This window comes from Sylvia atricapilla, chromosome 2, assembly GCF_009819655.1.
Source record: "Sylvia atricapilla isolate bSylAtr1 chromosome 2, bSylAtr1.pri, whole genome shotgun sequence".
NCBI classification, from domain to species: Eukaryota; Metazoa; Chordata; class Aves; order Passeriformes; family Sylviidae; genus Sylvia; species Sylvia atricapilla.
In genome coordinates this window covers 15811043-15832054 of record NC_089141.1, presented here as the reverse complement: position 1 = coordinate 15832054, position 21012 = coordinate 15811043, and the positions used below count along the sequence as shown (strand labels likewise).

At 37.8% G+C, this 21012-nt stretch overlaps 1 protein-coding gene across 1 annotated transcript in view; it reads left to right on the top strand.

Moving 5' to 3' along the window:
* LOC136375398 (roundabout homolog 1-like) overlaps positions 1–21012 on the top strand; it is a 296044-nt gene that overhangs the window by 208450 nt on the left and 66582 nt on the right. Inside the window, 4 exon segments of the mRNA XM_066340911.1 lie at positions 528–648; positions 3870–4008; positions 5258–5385; positions 20385–20393. Coding sequence (XP_066197008.1) covers positions 528–648; positions 3870–4008; positions 5258–5385; positions 20385–20393 — 397 coding nt within the window.

Genomic DNA, 21012 nt, shown 5'->3' with positions numbered 1-21012 from the left:
TAAAGAATAAAGAATTTCCTTCACTTCCGTAAGAAATGAAAAGCAAAACAAACACAAAATTCATGAATAATAATGAGCACGACCAGCAGCAGGATAGCGTGCACATATTTCTTGTCAAGAGAAAGTAATTGCAGCACTTGATGTGAAAACGAGATTTATGTCTCGTGCTAATTTCTACTCTCCACCTGATTGTATCAGTACATGGGAAGGAATTGTAGTCCTTCTGGTTGACAAGCATTAAACAGGCTGGTGAGGAGCCAGCATTACATTACACAGAATGAAGAAAAAACTAACAAGAGTCCAAATCTCAGACATTTTAAAATACTGATGTAAAATTGAAACACAAGCTTTTTGCATGAGAGAAGAAAATTAGGCTAAGAGTAATTTTTTTCCACTTTTTTAATGTGATATGGAAACTACAGGTGTCTTGTTCTGTTTTATTATGTGTAACAAAATATTTTTCAAGCTATTATTATTAAATCAATAATTCATATTGAAGTATTGTTGTTATTCTTGATTTGTTCTAGATCAGAGGAGGAAAGCTTATGATCACATACACAAGAAAGAATGATGCTGGCAAATACGTTTGTGTTGGAACAAATATGGTTGGAGAACGTGAAAGTGAAGTTGCAGAGCTCACTGTTTTAGGTAAGAACTCCTTTTAGATTCTGTTGGATGAAAATGTCCATCTCTTTTTTTTTCTAGTAAACCCTTCTCTAAAGATTATTCTCATCCCTTTCCTTTTCAGTGCTTAAAATATTTTCCTCATGGTTGTAATCTAGCGTATAGAAGGAAGGTAGTGGGTTCTGCAGCCCACCTGGGACAGTTTTTCCTGTTATAAGATGCTTTTGTATTTAGTTCTCACACTGAAAATAATTCCAGTGTCCATGGCTGGATAGGTATTGTGAAATAACAGCAAAATAGAAATTAACAAGTTTAAGAAGCAGAGGTTTACTTTTTTCCATCTTACTGGAGAGACTCAGAATTACTCTAAATTTCTATTTGGAATAATTAGACTTTCATTTATAGGAATGTATGCTGAGTGTTGTAAAGCTACAAGAGATCTGCTTGTCCAAGTGATCCTATTGTTAGTCCCTCTGAGAATCAAAAAATAGGTTTTCATTTAAGATAGCCGAGCTTAGATGAAAATTCCATGTTTTGTTGCCACATCAGAGAGGAAGCTGTAAGTCCAAGTGCAGTCTCAGTATTTCTTCAGCATAGGAGAACTGAGGTGGTTTTCCTTCAAAATATGTCCCATTTTCCTTTAAAGTAGAGGAGGCTGGAGACAGCTTGATTGTTTTTGGGGAAAAAAAAAAAAAGGTGTTTTATCTTTATAGAATGAGACCATCTAAGCCCTGGTTCACAGCACACTGGTTTCCATCACAATGTTGCTGCAGTACTAATAGTTTGTTGGCGGTTTGGTTTGGTTTGATTTTTTCTTAAATTCATGTTTAAGAGCTGTCTTGTCTGTCTTTGGCACTATCATCTTTCTCCCCTACTTGGTTGAGCTAGGACTCAGGCAACTTGAAGACCTGTTTTGAGTTCATGTGAAGCAAGGGTTTCCTTAATGAAGCAAGGTTTTATGTCATCTTAAAATTGTTCAGACTGAATATCCAGGAAGAAAGTGGTGTGTAACCCTTTAAAAACTGAGGAAGACTTTGTGACCCGCTGTGCTGTTTTATTTTGGTTTTGTATAAACACTTTTGAAGCATTAGGGGAGGAAGCCTATTGTCAAATAGACTTTCAGAAATTTCAAGCAAAATCTAAACTTGAAAGTAAGTTGAGGAGAGTCCTGGCACCAGGCTCCTATTTAACTGTACAGTTTCATAGCTCATCACTAGTCCCCTGCCAACCAGGGAATGATGGGCTGCACTGTTTTCTAACTTAGGCAGGGAAAATGCTACTCTTGCTAAACACTTGTAAGAGGGGTGCATTGCAGGCAGAGCTCTCTCTGGATTTTTCTTCATCTCTTGTTCCTTTCACACATATTTCAGATTTTCAGCCAGGGGAAACTGTTTTCAAGTGGGGCAGTAAAGCTTTGACTGTCTTACCAGCCTGTGTCTAAAAATCTTTAAGACACCTTATTCTTTCAACTCGGACTTGGATATGCGTGAAAAAGCACGAGAAATATGCTAACTTAATGTATTACAGTTTTTCTACATTAATCTTCTGTTTATGAGGTTAGGTTATTTAGAAGTTGAACTTTTGCTTCTAGGTGTCTGCTTTAGATCAGAGGGAGGATTGTATGCCAGAAACTGTAATATTAGAAAGTTTCAAAGTGATCCTTGCTAAGCTTTCCTTGTATGTACCAAATCATCACGTGACAAAGACAGATTCGTAAATCAGCACTGATTTCCCTTTATCCGTTTCTGCGTTTGAATAAGAGTGTTATAAATGGGCAGACAAAAACTCATGGAAGTCCATTACTCTTCCTTTAGGAAACTGATCTGGAGAACAATGTGCCTCTTGTGAGTTTTGTAGTTGGGCAGCAGCCCTGGACTTACCAGATTTTTCTCTTGCATAGTTAAGTTAAATATTCTTCCCCAAACTATTCCTACTCTGAGGTTTACTCTGGATGTTCGTTTTTGATATTCAGGTTCTGGTTTTTTGGCACCTACAAGAAAGGGGCCAGGGTAGGGGTTTGTCTGTATTTGTATCTTTTTAATTCCCAGCTAGATTTATGTCTGTAGATCTCTGTTTTATTTCTCACTTCTTGTATATGAACTCAGGCTAGAACTGACAGCTTAAAGATCAACTTACTATTTCATTTAACATAATTTCCTACCACTGCCAGCAAAGTTAAGTTTTCTGCAACACAAGTGTCCAGCTGGTCTGGACATCCTGGAGACTAAAGGAAGCTTTTTTTAAATAAGGTTTTGCTCGGTTAACATTTGTTTTTTGAACCATTAAGTTTTTGTAATATTGAACCTCTCTGCAAAGCCAGAGTAATATTTAGAACTCCTTTTTTCAAACACAAATGTGAGACACGAAGAGCATGGGATTGTCTCTTGATCCTTCTGTCTGGTCGTTTTGTACTCCTGTGAGAAATTTGTGGTGTATTTTTGGGCATTCACACTTCCTGATGATGCCAATGGCTTCAGACTCTTGCAGTTCCAGGGGGATGATATTTATATCTTTAGTACATACAAGTCAAAACATGCAAAACTGCCTTCTCAACTCCCTCAGAGCTTTCACAGGTTTATAGACCAAAAGTTCATCTGCCTTAGGCAAAGGAATCTGCCAAACACTCTCCTGTTAAACCTTCTCATTTCTTTTATGGACATGTTGTTGTCATCTGGTGCTGGTCTTCTCGATGGGTCATTCCTGGAGTATTCCAGAAATTGTTTAAAACCACTTTTATCCTTGGGAGTGTGTAAACTCACTGCAGTGCAGCCTGGTGTGGAACTATGAAAGTATGGATAGCGCAGCAACCTACAGCTTTGAATCCTGCTACAGGTAGAAAAGGGTATCAATAACCTTCCTGAAATTTGCAGGGTTTACCAAAATAACACAGCCTGTACTGAGATTACCTTTTATTCCAGAAAGTCTGAGTGTGAGTGTGCAGCAATTAATCTGACTGTGGTGAGCCGTTACTTGGGTCATCCATGTCCTGCAATTTAAGTCAGGGATAGCAGCACTTTTGATGAACAAAAACTACAGAGAGTGCATTCTGGGATTTTTTTGGCTTGTTTTACTACAGGTGTGCTGGTGAAAAAAAAAAAAAATGTTGCCTTTCAAGTGCAGCACTGGAAATGCTTGCATGAAATTCTTGCTGCTGCCAACACCTGTGAGCAACCTCACAGAAATCCTGTGTAATCTGGACACAGAACTGCTGGATTAACCCTCATTTTCCTTTCCTTCCCCTTTAGAGAGACCATCTTTTGTGAAGAGGCCAAGCAATTTGGCGGTAACTGTGGATGACAGTGCAGAGTTTAAGTGTGAGGCAAGAGGTGACCCAGTCCCTACAGTGAGATGGAGGAAAGATGATGGGGAGCTACCAAAAGCGAGGTGCGGTACTTGGAGTTACCCTTTTTATGAAATCTGGTTTGGTATATGATGGAGCCACTGAATGATGGACAACTAGCATTTCTTTGTCTTGAATACAAAAGGCCTGGCTTGATCCAGTAAAACATTTCTAATTAGCGCTGTGCTCTAGTTGAATTTAAATTTTATGTTGAAACTTAAGAACGGCCCGTTTTAAAGTTTTTGTTGTGACAACACATGGCAAATATAACATAAAATAACCAAGTTCAGCCAGCAATATCAGATACGGATTAATTCTTCACTTGAAGAGTCTTTTGTGATTACCAAAAGTTTCAGAGAATGTAAACGAATAGTAAAACGAATGTAAACGAATAGTAAAAGAGGTTGCAACATCAAGAGGTATATATTGGACTCGCAATGGATCTAAAATATAGTCTGGTTATGTAGAAAGCTGCCTTGGTTATACATGTTTTTGTTACTAGCTTTCCAGTGAACTTTTTTTTTTGGTCATTGCTGTAATTCAGGCCAAAAAGTAAAACATCTTATTAAAAATAAATATATTCTATGCTACATAGACATAGATTAAATACTTACTTACTTACTTTGCAATCCTAATTATCAGTTTAAGAAACTTTCAGGGGAGTGGACTTTAAAAAAAAACCAACCTTTAACAGTTGGCTTCGGCCAACAAATTCAGTTTCTTGATGTCGTCCATAGCTTTAATAAAAACTATCATTTTTAGGGGAAAAACCTACTTACCATAAATAGAAACACATTGGCTGCATTATTCAAAAAAGAGAGAAGGGTGATGAAATGAAAGAAATTGGTAAAAGACCACATTGTTCTGTAGGAGGAAAAAAAAAAAAAAAAAAGAATGAATTGTGATTTATCTTGACTCTCAGGCAATTCTGATCTTGGGAACAATATATTCTTTTCAACCATATTTTAAAAATCTGTCATTCAGTTGGAAAATAATAAATATTAGTATATTTACTTATTAAAAGAATTCTAACAATTCAGATGTTCCGCATTAGGGTTTTGCAAGTGTGTGCAAATAATATCAGAATAAGGTTTTCAAATACTTGGATGTATTTTGGTTTTAAAACTTTTTTTTACATTATCAATTTATAAGTATCTATACTTTTTTTTCCCTTATGGGAAATACAGAAATAAGAATATTTGAGAGCAAATCCCCCATTATTTTCACCCTTTAGAGAAATTGTACAAAGTTCTGTTATTCCTATTCATTGTTAACTACTATGTATATTTAAAGATATGAAATCCGTGATGATCATACCTTGAAAATCAGGAAAGTTGCAGCAGGAGACATGGGATCATACACTTGTGTTGCAGAAAATATGGTTGGGAAAGCTGAGGCATCAGCAACTTTAACAGTTCAAGGTAAGAATGTTTTTTTTGCGAAGAATAAAGTTGAATAAAGTTGTATTAGAATAAAATTTATTTTGTGGTTTGTGCTACAACTCTAGAGGTGAAAATATGTGAAAATACAAAATTGGCTTGAGTTGTATTCTGAGGAAATGGAAACATTTGATGTGTAAGATTTTTTTAAGCAGTCTTTACAATACTGGGATGGGGAACTGAGTATGTTTTGAATTTCAGTTCTTCAAGTTCAGAATTAAGTCACTTGCAATATTTGTATCTGAAACACAGAAAGGAGAAAGTCAGTGTTACTAAGCTGCATTGTTTTAATTCAAAAAGAAAGAGTTGCAAGTTCAAGTATCTGCCAAGTTTTTTCAATTAAATATAGTAGAGAAGGAGCGAATGATAAATCTGTTTGTGTATCTTTTAATACACTAACCCAGACCACTGGAATTCCTGTTGCTTTTTCATTTTAAAAGCATATCGTAGCACTACTGTTTCTTTGTAAGATAAAAATTCAGTGGAACTCAGTGAACTAATATGTATAAAAATCCTTCACTGCCTCTATATACACAATCCAGATGTTCACTGTTCAGATAATCCCTCTCTTCCTTTCCTGGCTAGCAGACAGGCAATGATGTCATCCTGATGCTTTTTTCTGGCCACTGATGGTCCTTCTGTCCTTTTCTCTGTTCACTGGGAATTAGTCATTATGGAGTTTTGGGGAAGTATGGGCTTAAAAGTATTTTATTTGGTAACAGACCTCTGCTTTGACACATTTACTGTAACAGGAAAGATCTTGTCCTTAACCTGCTCTCCTTTTTCCACCAGAAACATTTGGTGTCCCTCTGTTAGGAAAGTATTGAATTCTTTTGTTGAAGCTCTCATAAAACCAAGAATTTTGAGATGTTGTTTTGTTCGTCACCGTGATGTTTATGCATCAAAACTCATACCTTGTGTTTGTAAAATAACCAGCTCTCATGCTCAGTGTTGTAAAGGATAAACTTGTGAGCATTAAGCACAGTTTATTCAAAGGGAGGACACTGAATTGTTTCTCAAATGGTGATTTGTTCTGAGGATCACATCTTACATCAACTGTTAATCCTATAAAATGATACTATTAAAAACACTTGCTTTAATGGCTGGTAGAGCAGTTACATTTCTGGAAATTAACTCTTGGTAGCTCTAATCTTTCAGTCTATTCAAAATAATAAACAAAGCCATACTTGAAATCCCATTTAGCTTAATGATGCTAATAGATATAAAATTACTTAAGTATGTAAATGTTAGAAATTGAGTGAGATCTTTTTGATAATAAACTGGTATTTTTAAAGAATGAGATCATAGTCTAAGTCCTGATTCATCATGGTCCTAATTTTTAAGTGCTTGTATTACACAGTAGGTATTTTTATTGTGCCAGCTTTGCTCTGAGGACATTGTTATGGGATAATTTGTTTCCCAGTGAGAATGGATTACCTCCTGAGCCATTTGTCTGCACTAATGTCTTTGTAGGAGGGACTGATGTGAGAAACTGTAATGTGTAGGGACAATTTGTAGCTGGTAATGAAATAAATTATGATCAAAATCCATTTATTAGTGTATCCAAGAGACCAAGTTTAATGGGAGGGAAAAATACTCCTCTAGAAAATGCATTTTTCATTCAGATTTTTTCATATTTTTCCTCCTTTTTCTGCCTTCTCCTCTTTTTCACTCCTCTCCTCTTCCCTTGTTAAGGCACTTAATTTTTTTTCCTAAAGGGTCAGCTTTTTGGCTGTGTAGAAAAGTAGACTGATCTTGTTTCAGCACTAAAATAAGATTGCTCTGACTGTTTCTGGACACACAGCTCTTAGAATTTTTTTGTTGGTTCTTTGCTTTTTTATGATTTAATGTTTTGGTTTTTTTGCTGGCGATTTAAGGAAGGCAACTGACAACTCTTTTCTGAACTTTTGGTTATCATCACGTGATCTGTTGACTGCAGAGTTTAGTAAATGTGTGTTCTGTTGTGCCAAATTGAGTTATTTTTGTTGCCTGTTTGTAAACAGGGGACTGCCTCGCCAGTCACAGCCTCAGACATTACAGCGGCCACTGTGCAGGCGTGTTAAATTCAGCAAAGGGCAAGGACGGGGTTTGAGTGGGTTTGGGTTATTTGTGGACTGTTGGTTTGGGTTTTTTCCTCTTCGGTACCTCAGCCACACGCTGTGGTATTTCTGTGCCAGGCTCTGTGCCAGAGAAGGAATGAGAGAGCTGTCAGTGGTGCCCCAAGACGCGTGTCCGTGTCAGGGAAGGGACAGTCCCCGTCTGTCAAGTGTCTGCACAGCGCGGCTGTGGCAGCGAGGGAAACGTGGCACAGGGCAGACACGGCTGGAGGCAGTGCTCCTCAGGGCTGGCAGCACTAAGGAGAGGATTTATCTTCTTCTCTACTCATCATTTCCACTCACACTGTGGCTGACCCTCCTGTGGAGGGTTATCTGGGGCACTAAAAGGTGGAGCGTGCAGCACCAGGGCAATTGAGATAGGCAGCTGTCAGGGAGGTGTGGATGGGATGTGGTGAACAGCTGCCCTGGGTCCCACAGGACCCTTTCCTCCTGCTCAGCTCTGCCCCTGCTCTGTGGAGCAGACCCTGCCTGATGCACGCCCTGCAGGGCTCCCTGTTTTGGGAATGCTCTCAGGAAGAGTGCTGCTTCTGATCTTGGAGCCAGCCCGGGCCGTGTCCCTGGACCAGGAACTGTCAGCTCAGATAGTTCAACTCTCCCTCTTTCTCTGTGTAATAAACTGTTAACTGTAGAAAGCACAAGAGAGGGGAGGGGAATATCAGTTCCATTTTTATGTTCTTCCTGCTCATGGCACTGGCGTCACAGATGATGGTTATTGGAATCACTGTTTTCCTCTTTGTAACTTTGGGGATCATAAGTGTTTCCTACATGCAGATGTTGTACTCTTACTGTGACTTCAGCCATATTCATAAAGCAAATTTGGAGTTCTGTATTGACGTAGTAAAGTTTGAACTGTTCCTTTAGTGTTTTACTCCTGCAGCTTAGAAGCATTTCCATCCCTAAAACTGTCAAGTTATCTTATTGTCTCCTTGGAAAATTAAATAGTTAAGGAAATGTAATCCTGATGTTGTTTCCATATACCTAAAATTGGAGAGTTCAGCCCTCTGTTTTCATTTTGCAGCAATGTGTACTGCATCTGTAAGGCATCCAGAGACATTGCTAAATACATGTGGAAGCATTTCATTCAGGAGATGATTAATTATTAAATAAATACCTCAGTCAATACATAATGCCAGGAAGCAGCCCAGAGTACAATACATTATATTTTGCCAACACATTATATTTCACCAAGTAGCTGATGTACTTCAGAAAAGGAAAAAATGCCCAAAAAACTGGCATCACTGGAACCAGTGGACCTTTCTCTTGCTCTAGCACTAAGCAAGCTGGATATATTTATTATACAATAAATATTCTGTTCCATTTTATTTGATGTATGTGCAAGATGCATTTCATGTTTTGTATAGGTTTCTATTATGTGACTTGCTTAGTTTTATGCCTCAAAGCAGGACTGTAGGAAATATAATAACATATTATGTATTTCATTACTACATATTGTCATTGACAACAATGTTCCTAAGATGCATAAAATTACCGAAAATGCCCACTTCAGAACTTCAGTACTAAAGGAGAATTAATTTTACCATTAATGCAAATGGAGGTAGGGCATCTTCAAGAATCTGCAAATTCACATTTAACTGTGAAAATACTCTCAAGCAAATCTAAGAACCAAAAGTTTTACATATTCTCACCTGCTTCCATTTGTTTTGCTCCCGTTTGCAGTACCTAATTTGGCTTTTTTGACATCTAATTTTATAATAATTTTATAATTTCTGGTGAAACGAGCTGTTCTCTCTGAAACACACAAGGGTAGGTTGAGGCTCTAGTGGCAGCCCTGCTCTGCAGCTGGCCGGGAACCATCACAGCAGTGACAGTGTAGGTGAGACTCAGCAGGTCTTGAGAGAAACAGCTCAAGTGGCTCAGTTGACTTCAGGACTTCACAAGAGTGACGCCAGCACTGGCTGTAGGTGACCGTAGTCAGTCAGCAGCAAATGGTAGTGAACAGGAATCTTTGAGTTCCTGTTAGCTCTCCCTACTCAAGCACTGGCTCTGGAGGAGCATGCAATACTTGGTACGGGCCCCTGCCTAACCTACACCTAAACCTGCTGCAGCAGTGACTGAACTGTAAAATGCAAATTTCGCCATTCAAAGGCACTAAACGCTTTCAGTGTTATCTGTTTGGCAGGAAAAAAGAAGAATTCCTATGGAAATTGTACCGGCCAGTTCATATTTTACAGTGGCAATCTCTGATTCCAAGCCTTCTTAGATTATGGTGTCTTTAATTTTAGGGTTAACAGAGCTTGTCTGCAAGGTCGATAGAGAGTGGAACTTTAGATAAGTGACTCCTGGCTGTGATTTTGCTGTACGAGTCAACTGACAAAGAATTTTTATCTGAAAAGGTGGCACATGCTTCAGGTCTGGAATTTCCTCCTCCTTCCACCTCCTCTTTGTGCAAAGTAGCTTCAAGGCACACAGTCAAAGACATTATTTGATAAGGCTTCTGGGAAGGGCTGAGAATACCACCCGGAGTATAAAGGAATAGGATTGGCTCTTTTATCTGTCTGATACCATATAAATGTTTCCACTGTGTCAGGCTGCTGGTACACATTATAAGTTGGCTGTAAATGTAACTGCATTAAGCATTAACACAACAAAGACAAAATTCAGAATTTTATGGGATTACAGAAATGCCGTTGAAGTGTACAGCAATTATTATGCTATACTATCATCGTAGTGAACCCATCACAGTCTCAGGGTTGGAATTTTAAAGCTAGGATTTGGGTTTAAGTCTGAATTTGTCTTCATGTTTTCTCTTTAAATCAGTATTTCTTCCTTTGAAAGAACTGATTTGATGCCGTATTCTGCCTTCAGTCCCTTGAAAAAGGGAGGAAGAATAATGATTGGCCAATGAACTTCAGGATTTTTTTAATTAGTAAACTTTTGGCAGGATGAATGAAGGAGACCATCTCCTGTGATTTCTATACCTTAAAGAGCCCATTTCCCCCTTAATGACTGCAGTAAACTCTGATAGCACATCAGATTTCTATCAAGGATCTGAGGACTTTGACTGCCGCCAATTTCTGGTGAAAGAATAGAAATCTTAAAAGTTAATCAGCAGGAAATGAGAAAACTGTCTGAAGAAGAGATTAGAGCCCTGAAGGTTCTTGTCTTACTGATGCAAATGATGAACACTATGATTCCTGAAGCATTTCTAAAATATGGATAAAAGAAGAAATCTCTTAAGTATTTTAATAAATAACTGCTTCCATGGTTTGTAAGTGCTAAATGGATGTTGGCTTTGTTTGGTTTGGTTTTTTGCATAGAATCTCGCAACAGTGACAACAATATTTTACAGGAAAATAACTCAGAAAAACTTTTGAGATTCCATCCTCCAGTTTGGTACTTTGAAACAAAGACTTGAGACAGATGTTTTAAAGTGTGTAGAACAGGCATCCACTTAATTTGGAGAAATGTTACTACAGAAATAATTTGAAGCTAGAGGCTTTTCACTGCTGGAAGGGGTTTATTTACTGTATAGTTCTCAAAAATTGTGTATTTTAATCACTCAGTGCAGAGAATTGAAGCAAGTAGGTTTGTGTAGCATACTTCAGCATTCACTTGAAAAAAAGAAGTAACAGAGAAAATCTGAAGGCTCTTTTCGAGTGCCTGAAATTTCCTAAATCCCCTTGCTGTAGAAAAAGCAATTGGTTTTGTGTCAGGTTTCACTGCTGCAGACTTACTGTGACTGCTGTTCTAAAGATGGCTTTTCAACAATTCTTTCTTTGGAATAGACAAAGCAGAATTTTACTACAAGTTGTTGAGTTTGAAGATTCTTGGGTTTATGAATAAAGTTAAGAGTGCAAGGAATAATAATTTTAATTTGGTGTTCAGCAAACAGTACTTCTACTATACATTCATTCTGAAATAAACATTGCTTTATTAAATTATGCTAAGCATTTGTTAAAAAGGTAATAGACACTTTATTTTTGCCTAGTTCATAGCCTGTGAGTAATACAGGGATTGAAGTACAGTCCTTTACTTTGTTAGTTTACTTGTATCAGTAATCTCTGAATTGGTCTTAAGACAAAGAATTTAAGAATCCTGAATAACAGTGCATTCAAACATCATTTTGATAAGCTGTTTTGAGTACCATTTGTTACTGTGAGTTGTGTTTTAACACTAAAATGCTTTGTTGCTAGATGCTGAATAACACTGGTAATAAAGAATTTTGCTGTCTTTATGGACTTGATTGTAGGCTCAGTATCAGAATCTTCCAGTGTAAGAAAAAAAAAATTCCTTGTTCAGGCTGAACTTTTATATATAAATTCTCATTTTCTGCAGGAGGTATTTGCATGCTCCTCTTGTCCCTGTGACTACACACTAATTCCCAAAGTTTGGGATGACTTTTTTTTTTAAATCCTTTTAAGTAGGAAATAGGATGACAGGACAGAGGACTAAAAACAGAGCTGTCTGGATGGGCCAGGTTTCTTGTTTTGTTCTCATAAATGCTCCATGCCCTCTAAACAGAGCACTAAAGGGGTTTCTGTTCTCTTTTTGTCTTCCTCTGGCCTGTGAGAGCCCACTTAGGGCTTGCACTTCCTCATATTAGACAGCTGCTCTCTCTTTTGGCCCAGTTCAGGCCCAGTTGGATCTCAGCACAGAGAAGGGAGTCACCTGAGAGTTCTGCTTTTGTCCACCAGCAGGGTCTGATGGCCCTTTCAGGGATAGCATTGTTGTCTTTTGACAGAGAACTATATGAAAACCAGGCTGAGTGTCCCTGAATTCTCTAGTTTTATTTTATTTTTGCAGATCATCCTTATTTCCTAAAGCATCTTGTTCCCATTTCTGCTTCCATGACAGTAAAACTTCTTGGTACGTGGTGGATAGTCTGGCTTGCATAGAATTCTTATGCACTTTTTGCTACCTATAATTAAATTTTGTTAACGTGTCACAGTTAGCTTCCTGTTAACATTATTGAAAAGTAAGTTGGGATGCTAGTGAATGCTTGGGTCGTCTCTATGTGGGGGGTATGGCATCCCTATGAGAAGAAATCCAGGTTTCTTTTGAAATAATATGTTTCGGTTGAGAGTATTCCTCACTGAGTACTGCATGCCCAAACCAACATTTTTTAATGATCACAAGTTAGTGCACTGCAGAGATTTATTGTCCTTCCATTTTTAGTGTGTGTTGGTATTCGTTGATCATGAGCCTTGGCCACTTTTCACAAAAAGCTTTAACTTGTTACAAGGAGGTTGCTATGGATTTCAGGTTCTCCTTTCCAAGAAGTACTCTGTGCTATCATAAACAGCTGAAGAAAAAAATCCCACTCAGTTTCCTTTTCAGCTCTACTATCTTCAGCTACAAGTCAAAAAAAACGCAGTAGGAAGCTCTTAAGAATTCTTCAAATAGTATCTGTCTATCATATTCTTTCTGTATTTCTGCACAGTTTATTTAAAATTCATCTTTTTTCACTCTTTTAAAAGGCTTTAGTATAAATATTTGTAGCCACGACTACTTAGATTGCAGCAGTGCCTAAAATTACCTCAGTTCATTTAAAATACAGGGGAAGACAACTCTCCTCTGGGAGGAGAAGCCTGGGAAACAGGACTTCACAGTGTACCACATCACTCTAGTTTTTAGTTGATGGAATTAAAATCGTCATAAGAGTCTAATTATGTTTGGTTTATTATAGTGTGGTTTAGGAGGATCCAGAGCAAGGTAGGGGGAAGGTAGACTAGGAGAGGAACTTCTGGAAAATCTTAAATCCCTGTCTTTCCCTCCCTGTCTTCTACCCTCCATATCCCAGATTTCTCTTTGTCACCTCAAGGCAGTGACTACAGGATGTAAATGTGAAAATATACACATTTCAGGCTGTGTACTACATGTATTAATCTGTGAAGTGCAACCTTTAAAGCTGCATTGTAAAGCCTTTTTCTGCATTTTTGGTTTTTTTTATCATAGAAATCTTCATGGAATCCTGTAGGAGGACAGATTATAATCTATCTCAATTTTTTGCTAGAGTTGTAAAGCAAAAAGTCTCATATGAGTACATTTCACACACTGTTGTCTTCCCACAAATTTTTGCAGTGGGTTCCTCACAAATATAGACAAACATGTACACTTTCCATCTTGAGATTTTAAGGGGAAAATTAATTACCTTCCAAAAATCAAACTTTAAAATAATATAGTTACATTACTGAGACACAACTGAAACAGAGCCAGATTTTACTGTCCAGCCTCTTGAATCAGAGTTGAGGAAGGAAACACCTCTCAGCTTAAACTAAATCTCAGAAATCCATAAGGAGGCAATGCCATTTGATTGTTCTAGAAATGAGAATAGCACCCAAGCAGGAGGTTTGGTTAATGCACAGATCTGGTGGGGTTTAAACCACCAAAGAGAGACAGAAGCCTTGATACATTTTCATGCCAATAGGGGAAACAACAAGCTCTCAAAACAAATCGCTTGTTGCTCTCACTGCAAGGCGGGGAGAAGGCAGATTCCTGCCTGCTGCAGGACAGAGAATCACTGTTTTTGACTCCATGGTGTTTGAAGTTCATCTCTAAAATTGTTTCTGGAGTTGGTGATGTTGAGCTGCCAGGCTGCATGTGTTATGACATCCATGTTTAGGGGTGTTCCAAAGCCTTACCCTGGCCTGTCTCCCTCCCTGGTATGTGCAGCAGCTCCCAGGAGCACTTACATTTCTCAAGGCTCTGTCTGTCCTGTCAGCACCAGGGAGTGATACATGCCATTTCTCCTGGTCAGAACACTTTCCCCTGGAGCACATCAGCTCTGAGTGCACACAGGAGCCGGCCCTTTTCCTTTGGGTTTCAACTCCAGAGCCAAATCCAGCCTGCCAGGCATGTGCTGTGTGCTGAGAATGGGAGCATGCATCCTGCTCTGCATGGTCAGAGGCAGTGTCAGGATGATGTGAGTACCAAGTTTCCAGACTACAGCTGCCCTGGGGCTTCTGGGGGAAGTGCTCAGTGACAAGTGCAGGTGGCAGCCCCTCTGTACCCTGAGAGTGGCACTTTTTGTGCAGGGCAAAAACTCCAGCCAGCCTGTTTATGTGCCCAGCACATGTCGTGGTTTAACCACAGCTGACAACTGAGTAACACACAGCTCCTCAATGCCTCTCCACCAAGTGGGATGGGGAGAAGAATCAGAAAAAAAAATCAAGCAAACAAACAAAACCCAGAAATTTGTGGGTTGAGATAAGAACACTTTAATAATTGAAACAACATAAAATATGCTAATAATAGTAATGATTATGAAACCAGTAATAGTAATGAAGAGAGAGAAAAATACAAAATCCAGTGGAAACAAGTGATGCACATTGCAATTGCTCACGACTAACTTCCCCTGAACAGTGATCAGCAGGTCACACCTGGTTATCACCAATTTAAATACTGGACGTGATCTTCCACAACATCCCTTTGGCCAGTTCATCCCAGCCATGCTCCCTCCCAGCTCCTTGTATCCCTCCTCACTTGGCACAGCAGGAGAAGTCCTTGACTTGGGATAAGCACTGCTCAGCAACAACCAAAACATTCATATGTTATCATACTGAATCCAAAACTCAGCACTACACCAGCTACTAAGAAGAAAAATTAACTTTATCCCAACCAAAACCAGAGCAACCTGACTGGTTTTCAGTGTTCAGACAGAAAGAGGGAATGTGAATCAGTTATAAACAAAAATAAATAAATACAAATTTTAAAAAGCTACAGATCTCTTTGTTTGAAATTATGTTGAGGAAAGCAGCACCTACTTGCTACTGAAATTTTCCCCACGTTAACTTTTCTGGTTGTGATGAACCTGAAACATCTTTATGGGTTTCATTGATTCTAAAGGTGGTCTTAATATCAGAATTGTTTTTCCAACTAGTAAGTCGCCTATGTCCATCTTAATTTCATTCTTCACATTACAATTATATAAAATAATGATTCTCTTTTTTTTCTCCAATCAGATTTTTATCTTCTTGGGTTTGGTAAATTTGAAGTTACTGTAGTCACTTGTTCCTTTAAACTTAAGAGGTACTTACCTAAAAAATCATCAGCAATTTAAAACAGAATTTTCCCACTCATTATAAATAAAATAAACCACAGTCATTCCCTTGCTGGGGGTTTGGAGTTACAAGTCATCACTTCTGATTTGAGACATCAAAAATACCATGTAAACATTTTACCTCAGCCCTGTGGCTGCAGCACGCTTGGCGCCAGACTGTGAGACCTTTCCTCGGACGTTTGTGCTGCACTGTGTCAGACTTGGTGCTCTGGGACCACAAACTGTGAAAGCATTCATGGTGAGTAAGGGTGGCCCAGGCTGGTCTCACGTGAATGTAAACTTCAGCAGAAAATCCGGGAAAATGTGAGTTGTGTGTATGTGTGTTTGGAGCTCAAGAAGTGACAGCTGAAAATAGAGAGTCCAGGGAGGATGAAAAGTGATATACCCCAGTTCTTTTGTACTGTACCTGGTGTTATTTTCCCGTATTTTTCACAGGCTGAAGCCAGGAGGCAGCTGAATGGCAGCATTTGTATTTTTTTCAGGACAAGAGATTCAGGCTTTTGTTTATTTCTGTGTAAAAAGTGATACTTCCCACACTGTGCAGAGAGATGTGCATATCAAGAATATTGAGAGTTTCAGATTGCTTTGATAAGAACAAATAGCCTACAAATCACCAGATAGGAAATGGAACATGGCACATTGTCTTAAACTATCTCCGTTAATAATAGTTTTTGCTAAACACCAACATAAATATCTGGTAGTCATGTTGCAGGGAGATATATTCATTGGTCCTCATTCAGGTATTTGAACATTAAAAGTATTACATTGGATTTCAGAGTTGAGCGGGAGTAGAAATTAAGTCCATTTTTTAATAGATGTTGGCAGCTTTTTGCAGACTTTTTGTTTGGAATTGTTCAGGATTTCTTGTTCGTTTTTTTTAAAGCATTAAAAGTCAGAGTTTGACCAGCTTGCTAAACATAATCACTCTTAAATTTCCTCTGCATGTGACTGTAGGTACCCAAATTTTCTCTACCCTAGTGCTTCAAATGGAGGCCATAAACTGTGGTTTTCTCCCCCGTTTATTTCCTATGAAGATGACCAACAGCTGAGTTTCAGCTCCCTGACAGATAACAGCAATCTCTGTGCTCTCTCTCTTGCTAGCTCTGCAGCTTCTCCCCTGTCACTGTCTAGCCTGTACCAGGCCAATCCCAAAGGAAATTCTGGCTTCTCTCTCCATTCTCTACTCCAGCACATCTGCCCATGCTCCTGTCCCATCTCCTACCACCTCATTTCTACAGGCATGTGCAATCTCTGATACATTTCACTTGAACTGGGATTAATGTATCATGTATTAGTGTCCAGCAGTCCTTGAAGACATGAAGATATTTTTTTAAATAATCAAAAATGAAACATACTGAGCTTCAATCAAAAGTATTCAACTTGTATCAGTTAAATAACAGGATGTCTTCCAAACACCTGGAATATATTTGTAAATAGAACAATAATTATGAGTATTAAACATGCAGAACAAAATGCTCTTCAGAAGTTAAGTACCACTTTGGGTCTCACGATCACAAAAGCATCTTATTATCATACATAAATGAAAATTTCTATAATTTTACTCCTTTTGAGATAGATAATTGCTACCAGGCTTGGGGTACTTGAAGCTTCTAACTTGTCTAATAGCAGACTAAGAAATGGACGCAACACTTAGTGTTTTTATTCTGAGGAAACCAATGGGTTCTAGAGAAACACTAAATCAACATTTGCATTCACCTCTCTGAGGAGAGCTACAGAATGTGTCCTTTTGAGATGTGGGCATTGTACACAGCATGTCAAGGTCTCATACAAGAGCCTCTTGTACATGGAGGGAGCACAAGAGACAATGGATTTAAGTTGAAACAAGGCATATTGAGGCTGGATGTCAGAAGGCATTTCTTCACTGTCTGGACAGGCAAGCAGCAGAGTGGGCTGCCAGATTCTGTGCATTGTTATTCCCTGAAATTTTTCAGGCCCTGACTGGATCAATCCCTGCCTGACCCTGTAGCTGACCCTCTTGAGTGAGAGGTTGGAATGGAGACCTCTGAGGTTGCTTACAACCTGATTATCATGTGAACCTAAAAAACTACATCTGTCAAATGTAATAGTTGCTCCATTAACATCTGGCAACTGTACTAGGCTGTAGTTTAAGTCCTAAAACTGCAAATTCCTACTCCTGTGAGTGGATTTAATGATACCAATAGTCCCAGTGAGGTTGATAGGATTGCTGGAAAGAATAAGGCATTAAAAGATCACATCACTAGACTGGAAACCACTTTTCTTTTGTTTTTTTGTTCAGTGATTGGACACATCTTCCATGAAAAGCCTTGCGTGTCAAGGAAATTATATGAAAGGCAAAAATATTATTCCTTTGATAGTTGTGGTTTTACATGCTAACTTCCTGTCTTTACAAACAGGTTATTCCATCTAATTGCCATGTGAAAAGTCATGATTAACACAGGGAAAATTAATTTACTTTTTAATTGAAAATGGTGTCAAATAAAATGTGCTATAATAGAGGGAAAGCTATTTGCTTCTCAGTTTTAGTAACCTTAGATATCAATAGCCTGCAAATCAGACTAAGAATGTGGTCTTTGTTGTAGATGTTGCTATTATTGTTGTTCTTTTAAACCACATTATATCCCTCTGACAGAATTGTTCAAATTTTTCTATGAAACTTCACCCTTTGCCCTTTCCACAGATTTGCAACCAATGTGATCCCCTGTTTCTACAGGGATTTATTTTCATGTATCAGTATCCCCTCTGTTTTCACAGGTGGGCAAAAAAATATATTTGCTTGACAGGGTTATTTTTGACCTTCAGTTAGAAATGTCTAATAAAAAGAAAAGGGGAAATCCAGCACTTAAAAGTTAATTTAATTTGTAGAAATATAATTGAGCACCCAAGTAAGGTTTCTATCTGTTAGGCCTTTTCCAGTGAGTTTACAGTAGAGGACATAAGCAGCTCTGCATTGCTACTGAGAAAGCTGAACTTTCGTCTTCTTGGCACTACTCAACAGATGAAAAAAAAAAAAATTAGAGTTGCATTCCAGTAAGTCTCTTATCAGGCTGTTTCACGTACTATGAGTTGTGTGTTTTGGAGAATAATTTTCAATTCCAGAGCACGTCTGATTGTAATTGCAAGTTTAATAAAGAGCTTTTCAGTTAAAAAGCAATGGTTACTGGGAAATATGGAGTTACACATGAACAAGAGTACCTAGGAGCTGAAGCTTGGGGAAGAGCAGATTTCTCTCAGGACTCAGGAATTTGTGTGTGGCATTTCTTGGTCACTCCTCTTAGGAATTGTAGACTTACAGATAATCCAAGCAGAGTAATGCACACGGATTTTCTTTTTGAGAAATACCATTTAAAGAAGGCTAGTGCACATCTGTAATAATTCTTTAAAACTCAAATCTTTGGAAAATGGTAATTTAAACTTCCACTCTTTGAGATTATTTCCTTAAAAAAAAAAGTCTCTTACAAAACTCAAATCTGGTTGATCTGGGTTTGGCTTATGCAGTTGCAGCTTCTTGTCTTCAACATGTTCTAAATTCTCATATTTTATCTGATTCTGTTTTTTCTTAGTTTTCGTAATACACCTGGAGTCCTCTGTATTTATTAGAACAGGTTGCCAGGGTTCCTCATGCCTAATGAATGTTGGCAAAGTGGGTATTACTGGTTTCCTGCATGTATTTATCAGAGGATAGTGAATTGAGGGTGCTTAGCTCCTCCATATGAAAGTGTGCCCATGCTGAGCAAGAGCTGGTTTACTCTCAACATAAAGTGATAAGACCAAAGTGTAGCATGCATTAAAAAAATGACTTTTTTTTTTGAGCTTTACTGTAATTATCAACAATTAACTTTATCAAATTAACTTTTATCTTTTTCGGGGGGCCAATATCTCTGTATATTTTCAAAATGCATTACTTCTGGCTTTTTATTTTCAATCTGTTCTTTCCATTGCTGATATGAGGTGGGAATATGTTCTAACATGCCTTTCTTTTATAAGCAAAGCTTCTTTGCCAGGATCTGAGCCGTTTCAAAGTTCATGAAATTTTTGAACTATGGCTGAAGGATAATTTAATATTCAATAATTTACCACTGATCATCTCTGTTGAAAAATCTAATACTTGTCAATAAATATTTTGGTTTGGATATTTTAATGAAATTCAGGTTTGGGGGACAAAGACAAGGGTTAAGAATCTTTTCAAACTAGTTTTAATTGTAGTTTACTTTGGATTTACAGTTTAATAGTGAGCCTCATGACATTGACACAGCAATCCTATACTAAAGAGATTTGTGTGTGGCCTAAAAGCCTTAGCATATTATTAACTTTTTAATGAACTTTATTTTTTAATAGATGCTAGCTGCAGAAAAATAAATTCCATTTGTAAATGTTTGGATGGTTTAGAAAGGCTGTAGATGTTACTGTTCCTTTTCAGCAATTTTGCAGATTGATATTCACTGGAGATTTTAAGTTAATTTTATCGTGGAAAGATCTTGATGCAGGTGAATAATGATAATGTGGGGAAAAAAATTACTCACGGTGCACATTGGTTCATTAGAAAGGCTTGGAGTAGAACCCAGACTGCCTGGCCAGTATTTCAGTCGGTTACCCATTTTTCTCTATCACCTACTTTCAGTATTTGATAGAGAATGCTGCTTAAAAATCAAAATATGAAAATGTTGTTCAACGTTATAAACCTATTTTTCATATATCCAAATATGTGTTTGTTTTCTAAGGTCCTTACCAAGGATCCATTTTATAATTATTTTTTTTTAATTTTGCTTTATTCTTTGCTTTGTTTCATGCCTGTTCAATTTTATTTATTCCATGTTTTCTTTTTGTTTTGTTTTTGTTTTTAGTTGTGTCTGGTAAGTTGAAATTTTATTGGCCATCTTCTAGTCATCGTATCACTGTGACGGGAACTCCTTCCCTTCCCATCCATCCCCTTCCATGTCCTCCAACCACTCAGCTCCCATCTTTTACTTGTTATTGGCAAGATACATCGAACAGAATAAATTCTGCATGAAGTATGGGTAACTTAATGGCAAAGAGAAAGGTAATGGGTTGCAAATTTTCTGTCTGTTTTTATATGATGTAGTGAGTCAAATCCTAATGTCTCCTTTCTTCAGTGACTGCATGGGTTGAACTTCAAAGTGTGCTTAAAAAATCATGTTTGGTTAAAATGTCTCTGGGATAAAAGTTGTGTATTTCTCGTGGAGATTTATTGTTTTGGCATCTTTTACAGTCTAGTCATTACATATCACATGTATGTGACCCAAGGTGTGAAATCAAACTGATATTAAAAAAGGGCAATGAAGAAGCTTCCAATACAATTAGCATAGAATAGAATTTAGTATTAATTTCCCTTAACCGTGTTTAATTGTTCTAACATTGAAGCTAATAAGATTTTTATTATTTACCTTAATGCCAATAGATTTAGAATGATAGACATATGTATTATTCTAAATACATATTTTATATGGATAC